General features: G+C 37.7%; 1 protein-coding gene across 1 annotated transcript in view; it reads left to right on the top strand.

Moving 5' to 3' along the window:
• The window catches only part of PPM1D (protein phosphatase, Mg2+/Mn2+ dependent 1D), a 48,309-nt gene that overhangs the window by 8,628 nt on the left and 12,517 nt on the right, over positions 1-27,164 (top strand). Inside the window, exons 2-3 of the mRNA XM_049637839.1 lie at positions 8,243-8,471; positions 15,821-15,945. Of these exons, the coding sequence (XP_049493796.1) occupies positions 8,243-8,471; positions 15,821-15,945 (354 nt within the window). The remainder of the gene's footprint in view (positions 1-8,242; positions 8,472-15,820; positions 15,946-27,164) is intronic.

Raw genomic sequence — 27,164 nt, 5'->3', positions numbered from 1 at the left:
ATTTTGATGGTTGATTGTGGACCTGTAGGAGAATGCCCTTGTTTATAGGAATTAGATACTGTGATAGTACTTGGGAGTGATGGGATATACTGTTGGCTATTTAGTCTCTATCTGTTCAAGAACAAGAAATTCTCTGAATTATTCGTGCATAACTACTTCATTTTATGCAAAAAAGAAAAAAAGTAAATCCAAAGAAACAGGTCTCAGAAAGATCAGAAGCCTGGGTATCTCCAGGAATTTAAGTAGCAGTTTCATCAGGGCCCTGCTGCTGAATGCATACCAGATAGCCAAGTCTGTATTTATTTGTTTTACTAAAGAGGATAAATCAGAAACAGCAGTTGCATTTAGGATCACCACTGAATGTAATCCACTGTCGTTTTCTAAGAACTGTCAGAACTTTTGCAGTGGTCAAACTATAGAATTAAATATGTTGGATCCCTACCCCTGCTTTCATGTTTTAATGGTGCCAACCAATCTTTGTGATTCTTTGAGAGATGAGATAATGCTTTTCATTTACTATTTTGGAGGAGAGTATCATTGTTGGGGTGCTCTAAAATCTTAACACTTGGCCTCTTCAAGTATAATAGGCTTCCTGACTCGTCAATTAAGAGCTATGAGGAGAAGCTATTAGTTGCTGCAATTATTTGGGGACTAAACTAGGTGTGGCATAGGCTTGGGGTTCCACTGAGCCTGAGGTGGACTGGATTCAAAGTGCTATTTAGTACTTGGTCTCCATGAGCCTTAGCCCATGACCAGTGGACTGTGGTTGTGTTCTGTAGCTCCAGAATTATTATCTTAGAGCCATCATTCATTAGTTACTCAATGATGTGGGTATTTCTCTTTCCTTGGTGTACAAGTACATGTAAATGGCCATATACCATTTTGAAGAAGGTTAACGATTTCTTTAATTAAACTAGGAAAAGTTTTTGGTTTTTGTTTTGTTTCTTGTTTTGTTTTGTTTTTGATTCTTTGAATCAAATAAGGCCTTGTGAGTGACCATTCTGGAGATGCATTTTTTTCCCTCTGCCCTGTTGTCAGTTAGGTAAGGTAACCCTACCAACTTTGCTTTGCGTTAACTACTCCTATCTAACTACTCCTATCTGATCTCTGTAACCTCATGGTTCTCTAATCCCTACACAGATCAAGGAACCCATTTTAGTTGCGGCTTCTTTGACTAATATTCTTGCCTCAAGAGAAGGGTCAATAAAATGTGTTTAAAAGATTTTAGTGTTGGAACGCTTGAGTGGCTCAGTTGGTTGAGTGTCCAACTTCAGCTCAGGTTGTGATCTCACAGTTCATGAGTTTGAGCCCCACGTTTGAGCCCCCTGCTTTAGATTCTGTCTCTCTGCCCCTCCCATGCTCATGCCCTGTCTCTCTCTCTCAATAAATAAACATTAAAAAAATATTAAAAAATAGATTTTAGTGTTTACCTAATTCCTTTTTTTTCTTGAATTTTTAAAAATGTTTATTTATTTTTGAGAGAGAGAGAGAGAGAGAGACAGACAGCGTGGATGGAGGAGGAGCAGAGAGACAGGGAGATACAGAATCGCAGGCTCCAGGCTCTGAGCTGTTAGCATAGAACCCGACACAGGGCTCCAACTCACAGACCGTGAGATGATAACCTGAGCCAAAGTTGGATGCTTAACTGACTGAGCCACCCAGGCGCCCTATGATACTGTCTTTTTAATATGCTCCTAGTTTTAAGTCATTTATTTTTAAATCAGTTTTTGAATACATTTTTTAAAAAAGTTTATTTAGAGAGAAAGAGAAGAGAGAGGATCCCAAGCAGGCTCTGTGCTTCTAGTGCAGGGCCTGTTGTGGGGCTCAAACTCATGAACCATGAGATCATGACCAGAGCAAAAACCAACAATTAGACGCTTAATCGACTGAGCCACCCAGGTGCCCCTTTTTTAAGTCATTGAAAAAAAATGTTTTTTAATGTTTATTTTTGACAGACAGAGAGAGAGAGAGAGAGAGTGAGCCAGGGGAGGGGCAGAGAGAGAGGGAGACACAGAATCCCAAGCAGGCTCCAGGCTCTGAGCTGTCAGCACAGAGCCCAGCGCAGGGCTTGAACTCACGAACTGTGAGATTGTGACCTGAGCTGAAGTCGGATGCTTAACCGACTGAGCCAGCCAGGTGCCCTGTTAAGTCATTTTTTAAAAACTAAAAGATTAAAATAAAATGTAAAGTAGAAAACAAGGAACACTAATTATAAGGATATTGATTCCTTAGTATATAAATTTATTGCAGTTTTAATCAGACCTCAGCAGGGTTTGTTATTTTAAATTTCCAACTTCTAAAGTTTTTTGGAATTTTTTTTTTAATGTTTTTATTTATTTTTGAGACAGAGAGAGACAGAGCATGAGCAGGGTAGGGACAGAGGGAGAGAGAAAGACACAGAATCCGAAGCAGGCTCCAGGCCCTGAGCTGTCAGCGCAGAGCCCGACACAGGGCTTGAATTCATGGACTGTGGGATCATGACCTGAGCCGAAGTCAGACACTCAACCAACTGAGCCACCCAGGCGCCCCATGGAAATCTTAAGATTGTTAAAAATAGAAGAAGAATTGGGGAATACTTAAATTCCTAATTATTGAAAAGAACCATAAATAGATTAGTAGGATGAGTCTAGAAATAGGTCTGAGGCAAAATGTAGCATATGATAAAAGGTGACTTTCAAATGATGAGAGCATGTTCAGTATTTTTAGATCATTGCAGAATATCACTTTGTACATATTAGTGTTTTTGACCAAAAAATGTGATTTAAATAATGTTAATATTATAATTTTGAATATTCTTTTTCTTTAAAGTTCTTTTTCTTCTTTTCCATCTTGTTTAGGTGCTTTTTGCAAACAGCTGGTAAATTTTAGGTAAATTTTGCTTTCTGAATGTGCTTAAGAACCTTTCTGGGAGTTCTCTCATTCATACTTACTGTGATAATTGTTTTTTGCAGCTAAGAACTTTAAAAAAAAATCTGTTTTAGCTTATTTGAAAAGAAAAGGTTTTATGGGGGCGACTGGGTGGATCAGTTGGTTGAGTGTCCGACTTTGGCTCAGGTCATGATCTCGCAGTTCGTGAATTCCAGACCTGTATTGGGCTCTGTGCTGACAGCTCAGAGCCTGGAGCCTGCTTTGGATTCTGTCTCCCTCTCTCTCTGCCTCTCCTTCACTTGTTCTCTCTCTCTCTCTCTTTCATCTCTCTCCATCTCTCTCAAAAATAAATAAATGAAAGTTAAAAAAGAAAAGGAAAATTTTAAGCGGGAGCTGTAGTTAACCCACAAAATAATTGAAAGAAACATTCAACATACTGTAGGTTGAGCTTCTAGGAGTAATACCTGTGACCAAACTGGGAAAGTAGATGGGCTAGGGAGCTGTCTGCTGTGATCTATGCATGCAAAATTGATGCTTGCTTCCTGCTTTTTTGTTTTTGTTTTTGTTTTTTAACTTTAAACAAAATGTGAAATATAGCATACATATAAAAATGTCACGAAACGTAAATGTACACTTCAGTGAGTAGTTACAAAATGAGCTTTAAAAGTTAAGTAAGAGAACATTGCCTGTACAACAGAAGCCACATATGTCTTTTCTGATCTCATATTCTTATCTTCTCAAGGGGTAACCACTGTCCTGACTTTTGTGGTGATAGTTCTATAGCAATTTACTTATTTTTCTTTCTTTTTTCCTTTTTAAAAGAAAGTTTTTTTGAGAGAGCAAGCACAAGTGGAGAAAGAACAGAGAGGGAGGGAGGGAGGGAAGGAGGGAGGGAGGGAGGGAGGGGGAGAGGGAGAGGGAGAGGGAGAGGGAGAGAGAGAGAGAGAGAGAGAGAATGAATCCCAAGCAGGCTCTGTGCCCTACACTGAGTCTGACGTGGGGCCTGATTCCATGACCACAAAATCATGACCTGAGCCGAAATCAAGAGTTAGATGCTTAACCGACTGAGCCACCCAGATACATCTTCCTTAAAGATTTTATTTTTAAGTAATCTCTTCACCCAACGTTGGGCTTAGACCCACAACCCCAAGATCAAGAGTTGAATGCTCCACTGACTGAGCCAGCTGCCCTGATTTACTTATTTTTCTCAATAGTTTTACTACTTATTTTAAAACATGATCGTTTTCTTTTGAAGAAAATCATGCGGTTTGCTTTTATCTCATGCTTCTTGTGAGATTCTTACATGTTATATGTAGTGTAGTCTATTATAGTCTTTTGTCACATTGAAGGACATTTGGGTTGTTCCTCCTTTTCAGCCCACATGAATGATGCATCTCTGAACATTCATATGTATTGTGTGTATGTATATGTGTGTGTATATATATATATGCACATACACACATTGATTTATGGTATATGTCTAGGGATAGTGAGTAGTCAAAGTGTATACGTATATTTATTTTTGATAATGCCTAGATGTTTTCCCAAGTGGTTATATCAGTTTATACTCCCACCAGTAGTTGATAGAACATGTTGCTCCATATTCCTAATCACAGTTACTATTGTCAGACTTTGTTTATGTGATCTGGTAATTGTGTAGTGGAATCTCATTGTGGTTTTTATTTTATATTTCCCTGTTGATTAAAGAAGCTGAATACCTTTGCATGGTTTTTGTCTGTTTGGATTTCCTTTTATGCAAAAGGCCTGTTCAAGCCTTTTGTCCATTTTTTATTGCACAGTCTGTCTTATTGATTTGTTTTATAGGAGCATTTTATATATTCTGGATACCATTCCTGTGGAATGTATATATATTACAAACTCCATTTTTTGAGGTATCTTTTCGCTCTACTCATGGGATCTCCTGACAAGAATTCTTAATTTTGATGGTAGTACAATTTCGCATTTTCTTTATATGGCTAGCCCATCTTTTGTCCTTAGGAAATCCTTCCCTATCTTGAGGTCATGAATGTACCTTCCTAAATATTTTCTAAGCAGCTTAAGCTTTACTTTCATATTAAGTCATTTGATGTACTTGGAATTGACTTTTTGTGCTTGGCATCAGGGACCCAAAATGTTTGGTAGTTTTGGGGTTATTTAGAGAGAGAGCAGGGCAGGGGCAGAGAGAGAAGGAGAGAGAGAATCTCAAGCAAGCTCTGTGTGGTCGGCCACCCAGACACCTGTTTTTTGTTTTTTGTTTTGTTTTAAATCTTGTTGCAATTTCATGTACTGGATGCTATCTTTACTGTTCGTGTATCAAGTGTTTATGCATGGGTCCGTTTCTGTGCTTACCATTCTCTTGTAAACCATACTTTGGTTTACAACTTTTCCATAAAAGTCTTGTTAGAGATTTGTTAGCCATGTTCCCAGATATATACCTTTTGCTGTTAATTGTGAGTGGTATTTTAAAAGTTACATTTTGTAATTTTTTTAAAAGTAAGAGAGAGAGAGAGAGAAAACGTGTGCCCCTGAGCAGCGGAAAGGGGCAGATGGAGAGACAGAATCCTAAGCAGTCTCCATGCTCAGCACAGAGCTGGATATAGGGCTCAATCCCACAACCCTGGGATCATGACCTGAGCCAAAATCAGGAGTCAGATAGATGCTCAACCAGCTGAGCCATTGGGCACCCCAACATTTGTAACACTGTAATTTTTTGTTGCTGGTTTACAGAAATAGCATTGATATTTTATATAACAATATATAACCGTACTGAACCTTATCAGTGCCAATAATCTATAGATTCTTAGGATTTTTCCACAGATTTTTTGGAGGGGGGGGGCCTTTTTTGTTTGTATACTCCTCTTGATGCCTCTCAGGCTCTTTGCTTTTCTTAAATAATGGTCATAACAAAAACTAACATTTATTGAGCATTTACTGTGTGTCTAGTACTGTTGCAGTGGTTTTACATTGTGTGAATTTCTAGCTTCATCAGTATTGGTAGCTGTTCTGGTTTCCCTCAGCAGTTGTGAGGGCCATTATTTCATATGTTGCAAGCAGCCCTCTGCTGTGAGTGACAGGACATTCTGTGGGGTGGATTCCATCTGCTGGATGAGATGAGGAGATGCACTGTAGGATTCAAGAAATATCTTTTTAGCGTATGTAATATTGTAAAGAAAAGAACTCTAGGTAGGGGCGCCTGAGTGGCTCAGTGCGTAAGCATCCGACTTGATTTCAGCTCAGGTCATGATCTCACGGTCCATGAGTTCAAGCCCCGCATCGGGCTCTTTGCTGACAGCTCAGAGCCTGGAGCCTGGATTCGGTGTCTTCCTCTCTCTCCATTCCACCCCTGCTCATGCTCTGTCTCTCAAAAGTAAATAAATGTTTTTTGTTTTTTTTTTTTAAAGAAAAGAACTCTAGTTAACCTGAATACACTAGAGAAACCTTGTGGCTATGAAAGGTGTGTAGCACCCCATCCAGTTTTTTAGACCCTATTTCTTATCCCTCATCCCCTTTGAGCCCCTGTTGTCTCTATCAACAGATGCATCACTTCCCTTAAAAGAAAGGTATTATAATTACTGGCAGCTTAAGAACTAAAATGTTTCACCTTTTATTGTGCCGAAGTTTAGGCACTGACCTAGCTCCTGAAGTTTTAACTATATCTGCCAAACTTCTGCTATCTATTCCTGACACAGCTGCTGTCACTGTCTGTGAGTTTGAGCTTTTCTGGGACTCTTTTAACAGGGAAAACTGATGTATTGCTTTCTTTACTGACTGTGGTTTTTGCTTATGTTGGATTACAAGTTTTGCATTCTGATTTTTCCTTTAATGTAATTCCATTTCTTTAAAATTCTGGGGATTCCTCAGATTTGCTTATGCCCCTTCTCTGTGTTCATGACTGCTATGGACTTTTTCTAATACTTATATTCTGTCCTTTCAGTGGGATTTTGGTGAGGAGAATGTGCCAGTGTTTGGATTCAGTTGGCTATCTTGAACCATAAATTGTAGTTTATTTAATATTACAGAATATTTCAAGTTTTTTAAAAGTTTATTTGAGAGAGCCAGAGCGCGCCCACAAGTGGGGGAGGGGCAGAGAGCGAATCCCAGGCAGGCTTTGAGCTTCAAGCTCACGAACCCTGAGATCATGCATGACCTGAGCTGAAATCAAGAGTCAGACCCTTAATTGACTGAGCCACCCAGGTGCCCCCAGAATATTTAGAGTTTTTCAATAACAATGAACTAGACATTTAAGATTTTGGAGTTAAATATATTGGGTCTCTGCCACTTGATATTGAGCAACTTTCTGAACTATTTCAACCTATTGATTTCCCTATTTGCAAAATAAAAATAATGGGAATAATTTTACCTGTCTCGGAGGTTTGCTGCAAGTATTATTTTAATTAAAAAAATTTTTTTAAATGTTTATTTTTGAGAGAGACAGACAGAGTGTGAGCGGGGGAGGGGTAGAGAGAAGGAGACACAGAATCTGAGGTAGGCTCCAGGCTCTGAGCTGTCAGCATGGGGCTCTAACCCACAAACCATGAGATCATGACCTGAGCTGAAGTTGGATGCTTAGCATACTGAGCCACCCAGGCGCCCCATGCAAGTGTTATTTTGCTGTTTTTTTGTTTTTGTTTTTGCAAGTGGTTATTTTAGATTATACATGTAAAGCTCTTAGCACAGAACCTGGTATACAATAAGTGCTCAATAAAAATGTTATTTGTTAGATTACGAATATTCAAAACAGCTACTTCAAAAACAACTCAAGTAGCTTTTTTATGGAAATCTTTTCAAAGGGAAATTAATAAATAGATGCTAAGCTACTGGCTATAGAGGTATCAAAACTCTGAGGACATCCTTGCTGCTAAATGTAGTTAGGACTAAGACATTTGGAACTAGTTACTTTATCCTATAATATATTTTTAAAAAAATATTTATTTATTTTTGAGAGAGTGCAAGTGGGGTGGGGTTGGGAGAGGGGAGACAGAGGATCCAAAGTGGGCCCTGTGTTGACAGGCTGACAGCAGCCCAATATGGTGCTTGAACTCACGAATAGGGAGATCATGACTGGAGCCAGAGTCAGACTCTCAATCAACTGAGCCACCCAGCTGCCCCTATCCTGTAATATTTTTTTCCTAGTGTTGGTTTGATGGTTATAATATAATTATATTATTTATAAAATTCATTAATATATTGATGAAGGAATTAACACAAGTTTTTTGAATAGCTTTAAAAATATTCTTAAATTTTATTCTATGCTAATTCAAGTCTTTTTTTTTTTTCTAAATCAAGTCTGATTCAGCACATGTTGCCATTTTTATTCTGATACAATACTAATGTTTATATCTGGAAGAGTAAAATATTTTATTTCTTATTACAGCAGAATGGCCAAAGACTATGACAGGTCTTCCCAGCACATCAGGGACAACTGCCAGTGTGGTCATCATACGGGGCATGAAGATGTATGTAGCTCACGTGGGTGACTCAGGGGTGGTTCTTGGAATTCAGGATGACCCGAAGGATGATTTTGTCAGAGCTGTGGAGGTGACACAGGACCATAAGCCAGAACTTCCCAAGGAAAGAGAACGAATCGAAGGACTTGGTGGGAGGTAATCATTGTGCTGTTTTGTCTTTCCTCTCTTGGTTCTATTTAGTCCTTTTCTGCTTTACTAACCAGATTGACCTTTACTCACTTTTGAAGTTATTTTCTCAGTATTACATGTTTTTAGTTTGCCTAATAAAGTACCCATCTGTGTTCATACTTACCTCATTGTTTTGAATTGACTTTTTTTTTTTTTTCTAATGGCTCCAGAGGGAAATCCTATTTTAATGGGAGTCAAGTAACACATACAAGGATTTACTGATCACCTTTTACATAAATACTGATCAGCATGACTTTCAGAATCTGAACAGAACAGCCCTTAGGATTCTGGAGTAGAACAGTTTGAATCTGGCTTTGAGAATAGAATTTTGTTACAGTTAACCTTCAGCTCTTTGTTTTATTTTTTTATTTAAAAAATGTTTTTTAATGTTTTTATTTATTTTTGAGACAGAGAGAGGCAGAGCATGAGCAGGGGAGGGGCAGAGAGAGAGGGAGACACAGAATCTGAAGCAGGCTCCAGGCTCTGCGCTGTCAGCACAGAGCCCGACGCGGGGCTCGAACTCACGGACTGTGAGATCATGACCTGAGCCGAAGCCGGACGCTTAACCGACTGAGCCACCCAGGCGCCACCCAGGCGCCCCTAGCTCTTTGATTTTTAAGTCAGATGTGCTGCTGCAAACCTTTCTTCTGATTATTTTATTTTGTCTGTTTCAAGTTATTGTTTCAATGTGTAGTTTGTAAACTATGAACTGAAAGTGGCTTTAGCATATTTTATAATGCACACTAAAATGCAAGATTATTCTAAAAACCAGAGGAATGAATAACATGAGAACATTTAAAAATTATTCCAATACTAATTTTTAAAAATTGAGGGTATGAGGCAAGTTAAATAGAATCCAGTATTTTCTAAATACTTGTTCTAACTAAAGTCTTACCATATTATTTCTTGCCTCCTTTTTCTTCCTTCTATTAGATCAAAATAGTTTTTTCCAGAGTATTAATAAACTGGGAAAAGAATTAATATCTTTAAACTATAAGGGGTTCAAAAATCAGTAAGAAAAACACTAAAACACTGCCACACCCAGATGGGTGAATGAAGGAGAGGACTTTTGAACAACAGCAACGAAAATGCAAAAGCGAGTAAATATTTGAAAAAATTGCTGAAGTGAAACTATTTCTTGCTATTGGGTTACCAAAGTTAAAAAAAAAAACAGATACTTCTCAATATTTTATAGTGTGAAATGGGAATCCTGTTGGTAGGATTATAAATTGGTATGACCTGTATAGAATATAATACACATCACTAACTTAAAAATGTTTATAGATTCTGTAATTTTGGGAATGTATTGTAAAGAAATCTGAAATGTGGACCAGAATATCTAAAGAGAGTTATTGATTGCAGTGATGTTTAATGGCTGTTGAAGCCTGGAAATAACTTGAAGGCCCAACAATTGAAGAATTGTTAAGTAAATTATCATACGTATTTATAACATTGAATATGATATAGCTATTAAAAATAATGTTTATAGTAAATTTTTAAAAATCATGGTGTTAAGAAAATTTTCAAACATAGGTAAAGGTAGAGAGAGTAGTATAATGAACTCTCATATGTATGAAGAATTTTTAGTAATAAAGGATAATGCTTACTAGTCACAAAATAAGCAGGATATAAGTTATATTTGTAGTGTGATCTCAACTATGCAGAGAAAAGGAGTAGTATAGGAATACACCAAATGTTAATAATTTTCTGTATGATGATTTACATATATCTAAATATGTATAATTTTTAATGGGAGCATTCATTTGGTTAAAATTTAGGTAGCATAAAATGATGTACTTTAGAAGGTCTCTCAACTACTACTGTCCCACAGGCCACCCATTTCCTCTCCCTCTCAAGAAACCAGTATTACTGTGTATTCTTTGATAGCTATTCATGCACAATCCAATATGAAGCTGTACCATGTATGGATGTACCATCATTTATTTAACTAGTCTCCTGTTGAAGAGTATTTGTTTCTATTTTTTTGTTGTTGTTGATATTACAAACACTACTGTAAAATGAAAAATCTTGTGCACGCATCTTTTTGTGCATACAAATATATTTGTAGGATTATTTCCTAGATGGAATTGCTGGGCCAAAGAGGAGTATTTTTAAATTTTTAAATCATTAATTAATTAATTTAAAATGGTTACTTATTTATTTTGAGAGGGATCGAGAGAGAGCGCATGTGATTGGAAGAGGGGCAGAGAGAGAGAATCCCAAACAGGCTCTGCACTGTCAGCACAGAGCACAACATGCTTCCCAGAAACCATGAGATCATTACCTGAGCCAAAATCAAGAGTTGACATTTAACTTACTGAGCCACCCAGGCGCCCCAGGAACCCTTTATACTCTTAAAAATTGTGGACCTCAAAGAGCTTTTTGTTTATATGGATTATATATAATGATTTTACCGTATTAGAAACTAAAAATGGAGACATTTTCAAATATTTCTTAATTCATTAAAAAATAATACTAAACCCATTGTGTTAATATAAATAACATCTTTATGAAAAATAGCTATTTCTCAACACGTGTATTTAGTGAGAGGATTGGCATTGTTTTACACTTTTGAAAGTCTCTTTAATGTCTGGCTTAATAGTGGTAGCTAGATTCTCATATCTGCTTCTGCCTTCAATCTGTTGTAAGATGTTTTAGTTGCAGTATCAGAAGTAAAATGTGGTCTTTCATAGATACATAATTGGAAAAAGGAGGAGTATTTTGTTTCATTCATTCATTTATGTATTTATTTTTTTAATGTTTATTTTTGAGAGAGAGCAGCATGTGAGCGGGGGAGGGGCAGAGAGAGAGAGAGAGGGTGAAATGGAAGCAGGCTCCAGGCTCTGAGCTGTCAGTACAGAGCCCAATGCGAGGCTCAAACCCACAGACTGCAAGATTGTGACTATAATTGACTGAGCCCACCCAGGTGCCCCAAGGAGGAATATTTTAAAAACTTTTCCATGTATTGGAGATAGTCATCTTTGATGTTATTCCAGAACTCAAAAAGAGGTAGTTTCTTAAAGGTTAATAATAGTATATATTAATGACCTTTTTATACACTCACATTAAGATCCATAGGTATATCAATTGAGAGCTATTGCTTAAATGGCTTTTTTTTTAATCCACATAGGATTTTTTTTTTTTATTAATAGACTTTATGTTTTAGAACAGTTTTAGGTTCATGGCCAAATGGAGTGGAAGGTACTGAGAATGCCTGTATACTCCCTGCCTCCTCCTATACACACAAACTTCACTCCTACACCAGAGTGGTATATTTGTTACAATTGATAACCCTACATTGACATATCATTATTACCCCAAGTCCGCAGTTTACCTTAGGGATGTTCTAGAATTTTGACAGACATACAGTAACACGTATCTACCATTACAGTATCATAAGAATAGTTTCACTGTCTAAAGATTCTGTGTGCTTTGCCAATTTATCCTCCCTACCTCCTTTGTTACTGGCAACCAGTGGTTTCTTTATTGTCTCCATGGTTTTGCTTTTTCTAGAAGATCATATAGTTGGAATGGTATAGTATATAGTGCCCATGTGTGATTTTGTAACATAGGCATTGGTCATTTGTAAAATACTGGTTTATTGAGTTACACATATCCAAATATTGACACGTTTTATCATATATCATATCAAGACATGTAGCCTTTCAAAAATTCCACTGTATACACATGGTCTTACGAAAATAATTTTGACCTGGCAGACCCCCTGAAAAGATCTGGGAATCACTTTTCTAGTACTTGTATGGAGAGACCTTCAGTCTCCCTGGAATTTTAAAATCTGAGATGTGTAGTAGGGTACAAGTAATTTTTTTTCTTTATGGCCATTAGTAGCTACTTGAACAATTATATATCTTTTTCTTACTGATTAGAAGTCTTTACCAGGCATAAAACCCCTCTTTAATGGGAAGATGACCTTGAGTTTACTCTCTTCTAGCACTGTTTCTCTGGTTAAGATAAATAACAGAGTGTTAGCTCTGTTATAAGGTAACATTGCTTATGGTATACTGATCCTTGAATTGGAACTATATCTGTTTAGAGAAGATTTTGAGTGTACTATAAATTTCTGTTGGAAAGCACAGACCTTATTAGCAGCCCTATATCATGCAGTTTGACTTGTGCAGGGATGGGCTATTAAAAGACACTGATTCCTGTGGCATATGAAGCTCATTTATGGGGGCTAGAAAATGACTCTTGGATTTCTGTTAAGGATCATTTCTGGAGACAACATGACTGAAGCTGCCATGCTGGCATACTGTGCTTCCTGTTCTGTATCCTACAAAGTTAAATGAGCCTGGTTTCATGCTGTCATTTATGTGATCCTATGAGTTTGAAAGTCAGTCTGTATCTGAGACCACTACTGGTAGTCATGCAAAGTGGGCTTTGCAATTATAAACTGAATTCCTGTATATCCTTGGGTCTTTTTCTGAGCTTTTTTTATATTATATGTGTACCAATAGCATGCTTTTTTTAAATTGAGGCTTTGTTGCAATTTTTAATATTGGTAGGCCTGATCCCTTTTCATTAATCTTTTAAAAATATTTTCTTGATGATTCTTTATTTTTTATATGAATTGTTAAATTAGATTTTCTTTGATTTTTTTTTTTAATAACTTTTTTTAGAGTTTGTTTTTTGTCTTATCACTTAAAATACCATCTGGATAGTTGGACAGATGTTCTTTGCCATTTGGGAGCAGGTGTCTTTTTGCACAAATTGAGCTGTTTTATTAGAAGTTATTTCCTCCTTTCCCTCTGTCTCACCCTAGGCAACTGGCCAGTGCTATGTTTTTCCAGCCTTCTGTTGCTGCTAAGTCAGCTCTCTGCATATCAGGCTGTTCCTTTTGTGTATGCCTTTTAATCATACAGGACAACAGCAGGGAGTACAATAAAAGCAGTCTGCTTTTGTTTTTTGTTTTGTTTTTTGTTCCTCAGAAACACAGAGACCATAATATCTTTGACTATTAAGTGTCAAGAGAGCTCCTACTTAGATTTATAATGGAAACAATTTGGGTAGCTACTGTAATTACCTAAGTATGTATTAAAACTTACATTTTAGGGAGCAGGTTTAGGAAAGAATAGGACTTAGGTGGTATGAAGACAGAATGATGGTGTTTCTTCTTGTGAATGGTAGATTTAATCTTTACTCTCCTGTTTGTTTTTTGAGGATCAGCATTGAAGAAAGCATAGAATAACAAAATGGCCACCTTTGATAGTCTCACTCTTGAGACTATGACCTAGAATAATGTTGCTTTGAGGACTGTGAATTAAACTAAATGGGTTCTCAAAGGGATAGTAAATAAACAACTCTCTTAATTTTCTCTTCTGTGTTATCATTGACAGCGTTTTGTGATCATTCTGTACTTGCTTCATTCCTCCTTTGTGCTATCCTATATATAGTTTCCACTAGCCACATATAGCTGTTTAAATTTAAATAGAATTAAAATCAAATAAAATTAAAAATTCAGTTCCTCATTTAGCACTAGCCACAGTTACAGTGCTCAGTAGCCATGGAGAGCAGCAGAGTGAACATTTCCATCGTTACAGAAAGTTTCGTGAGACAGCTGCTCAAGTCCCCTGACATGCCCTTATCAGATAAGTTTGTTTTCTACTTCAGAAAGGTTGAGGCTGTTCTGCCATATTCATGTTTTTCTTGGCTCAGAGGAAGAGTGGCCTTTTCTCATTTATATGGCTTATGCCTTTATTTTTCTTCTCTTAGGACTTTTATTCCATTTGTTATCTTTTTTTTCTCTAGTATCTTCATTCTTTTGAAGTTAGAGTAGAGATAGAAAAGCCGTAGTTGGGGCTTAACTAGCTGGCAGCTGCTGAGGTATATGGCATTTTATAGTGACATTCCTTTGAGGGTGGTTGCCATTAGTTGTCCTGTCTTCAGCTTTCTAAATCTTTTTTTTTTTTTTTTTGAGAGACAGAGACAGAACATGAGCAGGGGAGGGGCAGAGAGAGAGGAAGACACAGAATCAGAAGCAGGCTCCAGGCTCTGAGCTGTTAGCACAGAGCCCGACACAGGGCTCGAACCCACAAACGGTGAGGTCAAGACCTGAGCCGAAGCTGGATGCTTAACCGACTGAGCCACCCAGGCACCCCACAGCTTTCTAAATCTTAAAGCCAGTTTTATTTTGGTGTTCATCAAGTTTAGGAGGATAGAGTCATGCTACTCAAGGTCAACATAATCAACTGATAAGGGACTCATGTATTCATCAAGATGTCTTAGTACTCATTAATCATGAGAAAAATAACTGACAAGAAAACCTCATGTTATTATTGTCAGTTGGCCTGCTGTTGATGAAATGAAATTTCAGATTATAATCAAAGGGTGTCTGGATGCACGGGAGTTCTAAGTGAGAAGACTTAATTATATTATCTTAGTGTCATCTGTCTCAGAGTCTTGGGAATCACCCTCTGTCTTCTGCATGTATCTGTCAGGTGGACTTAATATCAATTAGGCTAATATAGTTTCTTGAAAATTCTCTTTGTGTTTTTCTCCCCAACTTTTCTAGCCTTCCAGAGGAACATTTTTCTTGTGTAGATTTTTTTTAATCCAGGCAGGTTATGATTAAGAGTCAGTTTACCATTTCAGTCATACCAGGTAACTGCAGAGAGACCATCTCTATTGTGTTATTACTTTTTTTGCTCAAAGATTGACTGTATTTTCATGTTTTAGGTACCCTAACATGTACTAACTTCTCCATATACTAATTACAGATTTCTGTTGCTCCTATGCCACATTCCTTTTTAAGAGTTTCCTTATTCTGTAACTCCCACATCTATACCTCTACAGCTGATCTGCTTGCAAAGTCTACTCTCATACTTCTAATTACAGAAATATTTCTGTAATACATAGTTGTTTCTATTTAGGTATATCCTATGCCTCAAATTAAGAATATTAAAACTGAATTTGTACTGTTTTCAGTACAAGTTTCAAAAACTACATAACCTTCCCCTTTTAATTTTTTTATCACTGTTTATTTATAGCCTCTTCCTCTCCTCAGTTTTCTTAGTTATCACATTACCTTGCTTTTTTCTCTGACAAGTTATCTACTCATTTTTCTTCTCATTACTTCCACTCTGTTCTGTCTAACCTACCTTAGTAATCTCCAAATTCCCCATGTTAATCTACCCTATTTTGTCTTTGCTCTTTGAACAGGAATCTTGGCTTATGCATCTTTGTGTCTGAAATAGATAAGTCATTATTTTGTGATAATTGATTATATTAGGTATTTGACACATTGATCTACTTTGTTATATTTTATTCATTTAGAGTATTTTTATGAACTCTTTTTTCAGTGTGATGAACAAGTCTGGGGTGAATCGTGTAGTTTGGAAACGACCTCGGCTCACTCACAATGGACCTGTTAGAAGGAGTACAGTTATTGACCAGATTCCTTTTCTGGCAGTAGCAAGAGCGCTTGGTAAGTAGGACTTACTTAGTGAAATCCTATTACATTTTCTACAGTGAACGGTGGTAACATAAAAGAGGAAACTAAGAACTAAACCTTCATTTAACAGATAATGGGGGTAGAAATATGCTGTTTTAATAGTAAATGCTTTAACACTCAATCCAGGGGAAGGTTAAAATACGGATTTCAGTGCCAATTGCTTCTTAATTAGGAGTCACGTTTAATGTTTTGCTGATTCCTACCTATACTTAGGGAAGTATATGTATGTCTGGGCTTGGTGTTACCCTTAAAACTGTTTTTAAATGTGCTTCCTTCAGCCTTTCATATTTCTCTTAAGAGCCTTTAAGGTTCTTTTCTTTTTAGCTAGCAAAATAATTGTTCATTACAAAATAAAAATACTTCTTTTCTAGTCTACCTGGTTTTGGAAGAAAGGCTAGAGGATTATAGCTACAGAAATATCTTACCTGGGATGTGCCAGTTAAATTTTCTTGTACAGCAGATTTCTTTTAGGAAACACTGATTTTTTCCTTCTTTCCTCTAACAGAAACTTGAGTACTGACTTAGTGCCAGGCACTGAATTAGGCTTTGGAGAGATTTTACTGGTAGATATATTCTGTTTGTTTTCACGGAACAAGACTATGTAGTTGAGGAGATAGGCAATAAAGAAATAAGCTTGTAAATGAAATAAGTATGGATTAGGAAATACTGTGAGGAAAAGAAATGGGGTTCTGTAATAAAAAATAATTTAGAATGGAAAAACTTTTATATAGTGTAATAGAAATGCTCCTTTTAGGAGGTGTTATTTTAGCTGAGATTTGATGGCTGAGAAGGAGCTATTCTTGTGAAGAGTCTGTTAAAGAATATTTCAGGCCTGGATCCTGAATTGGGAAAGAACTTGACATGTTCTAGGAATTATCAAGAGACTGGAGTTAATGAGGCAGACATGGGCCATATCATGGCAGATATTTGCATTCTAGTCTGAGTGTACTGGGAAACATTGAATGATACTAAGGTAAAGAGTAACACCATCTGATTTGCATTTTCAAAAGATCATTCTACCTTTCATATTACTATCTCTTAATTCGTCTTTGGTGATCAAATGCAGATAGGCTGAGCATTCATGGAACCTATAATCTAGTGGAGGAAATAGACAACAAATGAACAAATGGGAAAATTGTTCTAAAAAGTGTCATAAAGGAATTAAACAAGGTGATATACCTGTAATTGGTAGGAGGATTAGTGGGTAACAGTGGAAGGCTACATTAAAGAGGATGATCAAGGAACATTCTTTAAAAAAGTATTTATCACTTGAGTTAAGACCTGAAGGAGGAGAAGGGGGCGAGGAAAATAATAGTCAAAACATTCCCACAAAGCCATTAGGCAGTAGGTATTTGATTTGGGGCAGTGGATGGGTGAGTTGTCCAGCATGTATTCTCTTTTCCTACTAAATAACATACTGAAATTTTGGGAATTATGTCTCCCCTAATATGTGCAGTCTTAATTTAGACGTTCCTGTTCAGGGTCCTTTTGTAAAACATAGGTCAGCTCAGTTAAATCAGTCAGATTCTCTATTCTAGGATTTTGAATTGTGACTCTAGTAAGGACAAAAATTAACAACAAAGAAACTGGTTGGAATGAATTCATCTTAGGAATACTGACTTCTTTCGGCAGTGCCCATTGATATGGTAGGGTTTTCCTGCCTAAGGCTTGAAACTGACCTGTATCCATGCTTGGTTCTCCAGCTTCTTGTCTGTTGTGTGAACTACTTGGGTTTTCTTCTGAGTTGCCTTTTGGGCCTAATTTAACCTGAGTTGGAAATTGTCATTTGCAAGCACAGAATCCTAATGCAGGAAAGAAAGGGCTTGATGTCTTTAAGGAACATGAATGAAACCAGTGTGAGAGAGAGGAGGTAGAGATGTAAAATGAAAGTGGAGATGAGGATATTTACCCAATTAAGAAGGGCTCTGCAGGCTAAGTAAGGTAAGTTTGGTGAAGACATTATGGGTGGTAGGCAGGAACTAAACCCCACAAGGCTTTATGGCTAGACCATGATAAGAAACTTCATTTTAAATACTTTTGAGAAAAGGGTACCTGGGTGGCTCAGTTGGTTAAGCATCTGACTGACTCTTGGTTTCAGCTCAAGTCATGATCTTGTGGTTCATGGGATTGAGCCCTGAGGCATTGGGCTCTGCACCGACAGCGTGGAGTCTGCCTGGGATTCTTTCTCTTTGCTCCTGTCTCACTCGTGCTGTCTCTCAAAATAAATAAATAAACTTTTGGGGCGACTGAGTGGCTCATTTGGTTAAGCATCTCACTTCAGCTCAGGTCATGATCTAAGCAGTTTGTAAGTTCGAGCCCCACATTGGGCTCTGTGCTGACAGCTCAGAGCCTGGAGCCTGCTTTGGATTCTGTGTCTGCATCTCTCTCTGCCCCTCCCCAGCTCGCACTCTCTCTCGCTCAAAAATAAATAAACATAAAAATAAACAAATAAATAAATACTTTTGGGAAGGAATTGAGGAGTAGGAGAAGTATACCACAGTAGTTAAGAGAGAAACTTTGGAGCCAAGATTCCAAGGCTCCAATCCAATGCTGTTTACTTACTATACAAACTTGGGCAGATCACTTATTATATGTAAATTACTTAATGGGGTACAGTTTTTTCAGCTGTAAATGGGGTTAATGATGGTACCTGCCTCATTCTTTTGTGAGGATTGGATGACAATATATTTAAAGTGCTTAAAATAGTGTCTGGCACATCATAAGCACTCTATAAATGTTAGCTGTTGTTACTGCTTATCGAAGTAGGACGGACTGATTCAGTTTTTTATTTTATTTTTTTATTATTTTATTCATTTAATTTTATTTAAATCCAAGTAGTTAACGTATAGTGTAATAGTGGTTTCAGGAGTACAGTTTAGTGATTCATCACTTAAAAATAACATGCAGTGCTCATCCCAACAAGTGTCCTCCTTAATGCCCATCACCCATTTAGTTCATCCCCTCACCAGATACCCCCTCCAGCAGTCCTCAGTTTGTGTGTATTTAAGAGTCTCTTATGGTTTGCCTCCCTCTCTGTTTTTATCTTATTTTTCCTTCTCTTCCCATATGCTCATCTGTTTTATTTCTTAAATTCCACATATATGAGTGAAATCTTAGGATATTTATCTCTCTGACTGACGTATTTTGCTTAGGATAATACATTCTAGTTCCATCCACATTGTTGCAAATGGCAAGATTTCATTTGGTCACTGAGTAATATTCCATTGTGTATGTGTGTGTGTATATATATATATATATATATATATATATATATATATACCACATCTTCTTAACCCATTCATCAGCTGATGGACATTTGGGCTCTTTCCATAATTTGGCTATTGTTGATGGTACTATCCAGTTTGTTTTTAAAGGGTCGTTTTGGCTGCTATAATGGCTAAAATTATAGGGTAATAAAATTAGAGACAAGGGTACTATTTAGGGGCTTGTAGCAGTATATAGGCACTTTACATATTTTGTAGATTTTTGCAGAACTAGAATGCTATCTTAGTTACCCAGGTTATTCATGTCATAGTATAAGCATGTGATGTAAGAGATCCTTCAATTCTTAGCAAGGAAAAAGAGGGAGGAAGGTGATAATTGGTAGAGAATTAATATTACTAAAGAATAGAGGGTTTTTTATGGGGCAATTCACTGGACTGAGGGCAGGGTCTCACTTCAGGTTCAAAAAGTAAAGTGAACCTTCAGTTTAGATTCTGGGGTGCCTGGGTGGTTCAGTCGGTTGAGTGTCAACTCTTTATTTCAGCTCAGGTCGTGATTTCACAGTCATGAGATCAAGCCCTGCATCTGGCTTTGGGCTGGCAGCTCGGAGCCTGCTTGGGATTCTCTCCCTCCCTCTCTGCCCTTCCCCTGCTCACATTCTCTTCACAAAAATAAATAAACATTTTTTAAAGAGTAGATGCCAAGTTATTATGTATATATGAAGTATATGTGCCAAGCATTTTAAGCCTTGAAACCCATTAGTGATTGTGTAGTGGAAAAGAAGGAGCAGAAAGACCAAGAAAACTAACTGGTTTTTCTGTTTCACATATTCTTCTGTTCAGAGATATCTCTAGAGCAATTCAGACAAGAAATAATTCAGCCCATGCTTGAATATCTTCAGTAAATCCTAATATTTCATAGTATAAACACTTGCATAATTGTCAGTTAAAATCTGCCTCCATGAATCTTTCAGATGTTGGCTCTAGTTATGTGTGCTGAAACAAAAACAAAGCAGTATATTTATTTTGCCTTTTGCCTAATGACCATCATTTTACCTATTCAAAATTGCCTAGCATGTTTCTCTAGTCTTTCCTCTAGGCTAATTTCAGTCTCTTCATTATTCTTATCATATTCCTCTAGATGTTTCCTTCAGTAAATGTTCCAGAATTGAGGACACTCTACAAGATGTGGTGTGACCAATTTGAAGTATAATGGAAATATTTAGTTCCTGCTACCTGAGTGTTGTACTTCTACTAATAAGAGTCCTGGAATCCTGTCATTAGCTTTTAGTAATCATATCACATTTGTTTTATTCAAATAGCTCCAGTCTTTAGATGTTTTTCTTATTAACTGCTACCAGGTCAAATTTCTATATTACATCTTTGTTCTTTATTGGGATAGTGAGGGTGGGGAGATGGAGACTGAATAATAGCATTCAATGAGCTTCTTACAGAATGTATAGTCAATACAAAAAGTATTGATTGGTGTATTTGGAGAGATTTTTTTTTTTTTTCTTTAAGAGAGACCACAAGCAAAGGAGGGGCAGATAGAGGGGAACAGAGAATCCAAAGCAGGCTCTGTGCTGACAGTAGAGAGCCCAATGTGGGGCTCAAACCCACGAACCACGAAGTGTTCCATGAAGTGTTCACATGGCTAAATGGCTACCCACTGTGGTTAGCATAGATTTCTACAGTGGATAGGAAGTTAGAGAATATAAGACTTTGAGGATCTCTTATAGTTTTGAGAGTCCATGGTAATATTTTTCAAATTGTTGATCTTTGGGATGTGAGGGCGATCTGGCTGTGACATCTGTCAACCCATTGATTGCCAGGGTTGATTTGACTGATCTGGCTGGCTAGGTGGGTGTCCCCTTCCTCCCTCACTGCTCCATGTGCATCCCTCCTGAAGCTGCATACTTGGTTGATGAGGATGACCTTCCCTGATAGAGGAGGACCCTTCTTCGGTTAAGCGTATATTAGTAGCTGTGCTCCCCAGCTAGAGTCTCCAAACAAGCTCTCGAGGTCCACTGATAGGAGAACATAGGGTAGTGTCAAGCTTCCAAGACTCCAGACACATCCAAATGAGGTCTGCATGTGGCAGTGTGCCTTTATTTAAAATAAATAAGTTAAACAAATAAATAAATGTTGATCTTTGGATTAGCTTTCTATCATAGTCAAAACACCTTTTTTTAACTTGCTATTTTCACTGTGTGTTGTTTTTGAGATTTATTCATCTTTATAAATGTAGTTTTAATTGTTGACTATTAGACGTTCAGTCTCACTATGAAACTGTATTTTCTTCTTCCACACCCTGATTGGACAGTTAGGTTATACCTATGCATTTGCTACTATGAAAAATGCTGCTATGAATATATACACCTATGAGATTTCTTTAAGGCATATAAATTAGAAGTGGAATTGCTGGGTCATAGTACATTACTTACCAACTTTTAATCTGTATTTATTTTTGAGACAGAGAGAGAGAGAGTGCGAGTGGGGGAACAACAGAGAGAGAGGGAGACACAGAATCTAAAACAGGGTTCAGGCTCTGAGCTGTCAGCACAGAGCCTGATGCAAGGCTTGAACTCATGAAACTGTGAGTTCATGACCTGAGCCAAAGTCAGACACTTAACTGACTCACTCAGGCGCCCCCTACTTTTAAAACACCACATCAGGGGCACCTGAGTGACTCAGTCAGTTAAGCGTTCAACTTCAGCTCAGGTCATAATCTCCCAGTTTGTGAGTTTGAGCCCCATGCTGCTTTGGATTCTGTGCCTCCCTCTCTCTTCCTCCCCTGCTCATGCTCTGTCTCTCTCAATATCTATCCCTCTCAATAAGTAAACATTAAAATTTTTTTTTTTAAATACTATGACATACACATACAGTATGATAATATTTCTTCAGTAAGTGAAGGAGGCTACTTCAGGCTGGAGGTAACTGGCCTAAAGGCTCTAGCCACTCAGGTCCCATCCTGCTAACACATGGTCATACTCAATCCATTCAAGGGATACCAGTTGGAAAACTCAGTTCATAGATAAGTACATTTTTAATGTTGTTAGATCTTAGTATCTCCCCAGAGTGAGTAACTGAATTAGTTATCTCTTGCTATCTGACAGAATATTCTCAAACTTAGTTTAAAACATTTATTATTTCATATGGTTCCTGTGGCTCAGAACCTGGGAGTGATTCTGGCTCAGGGTCTCGCATGTAGTTGTAATCACGATATCACCTATGGGTATCATCTGAAAGCCAGAATGGGGTTGGAGTATTCACTTCTAGGATGCCTTACATACTTGGCTGTTGGAAGTAGGCCTCAGTTCCTTGTCCTGTGCACTTCTCTGTAGGGCTCCTTGATGCAGCTGGCTTCCCCTGATCAAGTGATGCAAGAGAGCAAGGTGCAACAACCATAATGTGTTTTTATGGTCTAGTGTCAAAAGCGACACATCATCACTTCCTCTTAGACTAGACTAGAAAATCTAGTCGATTTTTCTTCTGAGCAGAATTAAGCTGTGCTTCTTATGAAGTATAATGAATTTGTGCACATATTTTAAAACCACACAGAGTTCCCACTTCTTCATGACTCATAAATGAATCTTTGTTGATTTATTTACCAAATATCTATTAAATGTCTATTATGTGCCAGGTACTCTTCTAGGTTCTAGGGATTCCACAATGAACAAAACAATAAAAAATTCCTGGACTCATGGAACTTACCTTCTAATAGGAGAAAACAGACAATAAAGAAATAATAAGTAGACTATGTATTGTGTTATGTAGTGAAAGGTGCTATCATGAAAAATAAAGCAGGGAATGTTGTGGGAAGTAGGGGTGTAATTTTAAATGGAATACTCAGAGGAGATCTGAAAAAAATGACATTTGAATCAAGAGATGAGGCATTGAGACCTATGGGTGTCTTCTGGGGCAAGAGAATTTATTAGGCAGAAGGAACAATGAATGCAGATATCCTTATTAATGATTTTTTTTTTTAACTGAGCAGCTATTAACCACATAGCAAATACTGAAACATCAGTTGCAAAAGGAGGTCAGGAGTTCTGTTTTTAACAAGTTAGTTTGAGGTGCTTATCAGACATAAAACCACTGATGTCCAGTTGACTTCATGTAGTTGACTTCATGAAAATTGGCAGTAGGTGAGGTCCAGGCTGGAGATAGCAATTTGGGAGTCAGTGGCATAGATAGTATTTTAAATACTGTTGATGGGGTACACCTGAGTGGCTCAGTTGGCTAAGTGTCCCACTGTTAGTTTCAGCTCAGATCATGATCTAATGGTTATGAGATTGAGTCCTGTGTCTTGTTCCGTGCTGAGTGTGGACCCCGCTTAAGATTCTCTCTCTCCCTCCGTCCCTCCCCCGCACACATGTGGATGCGTGTACTCTTTCCGTCTCTCCCCACCCCTGCTAAAATTTTTTTAATTAAAAAAATTAATAGTTTAACATGTTGCATGATAATACTTATTGGCTCATAGTAAATTAAATTATCGTATTTAGCACCATTCTTATGGCATGTGGCCATTTTTCTTCTAGCTTTTTGGGAAAGAGGGAAGTTTGCTTAGCAGAAATTGGTATCGTTTTTAGGCACTCATTAGGATTATAGTTACTTGAGTACAGATGTGACAAAGGTGCCTTCTTGTGGCTGCCTCATGGAATTGCATGTGAATCTTGCAAATCATTTATTCATTGAACAGATACTGATTACAGTATGTGTCAAGCATGTGGTTGGCCTTTGTCCTCATGGAATCTTACAGTTTAGAGAAGGGGAGAGGCATTCATCAGATCACAAAAAGGACTGAAAAATTACATCTCTAAATATTTGTATGCATGTTAATAAGAACTTAAAATAAGGGTATTTTAGGGGCGCCTAGGTGGCTCAGTTGGTTGAGCATCTGACTTTGGCTCAGGTTGTGATCTCACAGTTCATTATGAGGCTCGCTGCTGTCAGCGCAGAGCCCACTTGAGGTCCTCTGTCCCCTCCCCCCCTTCACTCTCTCCGCTTGCACACGTGCTCTCTCTCTCAAAAATAAATAAAACATTTAAATAAAATAAAATGGTATTTTACTAGCTGGAGAAGCAAGAGATATTTAAGTCTAACAATTACTTGATGTTAAAAGTGGAAGAATGTGTGTTCTAGGCATAGGAACTGCATTTACGAACAACTCTGTGATGGGAGGAAGGCTGGTGAATATAAGGAGCTCTGACAAAGGCCAGTGTAGCTAGAACAGAGATTGATACAGAAATAAGAGGCACAGATAAAATGAGAAAATATTTCATGCTTTTAGACTGTGGTTAAGAGTTGTGTCTTAAGAATACGAATAAACTGTTGCAGAGTAGAAGTGGGAAACAACTCGATTTGTGTGTGTGTTTTCAATTATGGCAAATACATATACAGTTTTGCCATCTTAACCATTTTATTTTATCATTATTGTTTTTAATATATGTTTGTTTATCTTGAGGAAGAGAATCCCAAGCAGACTCTGCGCTGTCAGTGCAGAGCCCAAGGCGGGGCTTGATCCTATGAACCTGTGAGATCATGACCTGAGACCAAATCAAGAGTCAACCACTTAACTGACTGAGCCACCCAGGTGCCCCCCATCTTAACCATTTTAAGTGTGCCATTCAGTGGTAGTGTTAAGTACATTTACAATGTTGTGCAACCATCACCACCATCCATCTTTTTCTTCTTTAACTTTTTCTTTTAACATTTATTTATTTTTGAAAGAGAGAGAGCACTAGTGGAGGAGGGGCAGAGAGAGAGACGGAGGGAGACACAGAATCTGAAGCAGGCTCCAGGGTCTGAGTTGTCAGCACAGAGCCTGATGTGGGGTTTGAACCCATGAACTGTGAGATCATAACCTAAGCCAAAGTGGAACACTTAACTGACTGAGCCACTCAGGCGCCCCATACCACCATGTTAAATTTGAGTTTTAAAAGGATGATTTGGGTTGCAGTTTTAAGAATGGATTAAGTGAGGCAAAAGTTGTTTGGGAGCTCTCCATGGGAAGCCACCCAAAGAGGGTAGGGAGAGGAATGTTGAAATTCACTAGGGGTGAGGACCACTGTGTCCTGTGCACTGGGCTGCCATGTGCCACAGAAGAAAGCAGAAAACATACTGAAACCAGAAGGAAGACCTCTTTCTCCTCTGGGGTCCCTCCAGTGCCTCTACTGAAGACAAAAAGGAAACAGCCAACAAGCAGGCAACCAACTACATCTGCCCCAGTGCCCAAGGTCCCTCCCTTTAGAATGTACAGGAATGATACTCTGTGATCCTATTTTGGTGTACAAACTGTAGGTCAGTGATAGAAACAATTAGTTCAAGGGCCAATTCTAATCCTCATTCATTTGATCTCAGGTAAAGCCATGTAAATTCTCTGAATTGGTAACATAAGGGAACTGTGGCTATATCATATATTCTTAAATCTGGCTATGAATACAACTCACGTAATGAGTTTGTTAAAAATTAACACTCCAAGGACTTTTACTGGCAAATTTAAAGCAACTTGAGCATCAAAACAAATAACGACAGGAGTAATTTATAGCATATTGAAGGAAAAAGAATCCATAAGTTTATAAAGATACTAAAAAGATTATAAACAAGTAGAGGAGAATGGGAAACTCTTCTTCAGAAAATACAACAAAAAGTGTAATTTAAGAATGTTCTTATTCTGTCAACAGTTTACAACCATCATAGTAACAGTTAATTATAGAGAGTTAAAGTTAAACATACAGTTAAACATAGGGGGCTAAGAATCATTAATGAATGCTAAAACGTGGCATATTTTGGTGGACAAGAGGATATTTCACACAGACTCAAAGCTATCACTCTTTGGATTACATATCAATTACAAAATGAAAAGGGCACCTGTACAGTGGTGGTTGATAGCATTTGAACCAAATGGTTCAGGTTGGCATTGCCAATGATGGGAGAAACTGACACACTGTGCCTCTTAAGTGAAAAAATTACTTATTTAAAAATATTTTTAAATTTATAAAGATATTAATACTAGTTTATACATGAGAAATTGTGGCCCTTTTTAAAGGTCATGTAATCTGCATTATATTAAAAATTGGAATTTCTTTTTTTTACATAGATTTTAAATTTAGACATATGTTCTTACTTAGAATGGCAATAGTAATTCCAAATAATGAGGAAAAACTGCTTTTGAAAGCTTTTAGCATCACTTACGAATTCTGTACTTGCTATATTAATATTTATCTGAACTGTTTCCATGCTCATTTTAAAAGTTTCATCAGCCAAAGAACTTTGTTTTGTTAACATAAAGAACTAAATGTGTCTTTGTGAGTCGACCTGGATTATAATTAGCTTTTAGTGGTCCCGTGTGTTCTTTTTTGTTTGTTTTTAAAGATTTTATTTTTAGGTAATCTCTAAGCCCAGCATGGGGCTTAAACCCACAACCCCAAGGTCAGGAGTTGCATGCTCTACCAACTGAGCCAGTCAGGTGCCCGTATGTGCACTCTGTTGCTACTCTGAAGACTGAATTGCCCCTTTCTCTTTCAAGGGGCTGGTTTAGCAATGAATTTTGCTCTTTTATTTTTTTATTTTTATTTTTTTTTTTAATTTTTTTTTTCAACATTTTTTATTTATTTTTGGGACAGAGAGAGACAGAGCATGAACGGGGGAGGGGCAGAGAGAGAGGGAGACACAGAATCGGAAACAGGCTCCAGGCTCCGAGCCATCAGCCCAGAGCCTGACACGGGGCTCGAACTCACGGACCGCGAGATCGTGACCTGGCTGAAGTCGGACGCCTAACCGACTGCGCCACCCAGGCGCCCCTGAATTTTGCTCTTTTAGAGTGGAGTAATTGATATGAATTATTTTTTCCTTAGACTCTGAGCATGTTTGAATTGGCCGATACTTCTGCTGGGTGGTAATAGGGAGGCTTAAGTAAGGAAGAGAAAGGACCAGGAGCTTCCTCTTTTTTAAAAAGAAGTCAGACAT

The sequence above is a fragment of the Panthera uncia genome, chromosome E1 (genome assembly GCF_023721935.1).
Source record: "Panthera uncia isolate 11264 chromosome E1, Puncia_PCG_1.0, whole genome shotgun sequence".
In the NCBI taxonomy this organism is placed as follows: Eukaryota; Metazoa; Chordata; class Mammalia; order Carnivora; family Felidae; genus Panthera; species Panthera uncia.
The sequence above is the reverse complement of the archived record's forward strand: the minus strand, read 5'-3'. Positions and strand labels throughout refer to the sequence as shown.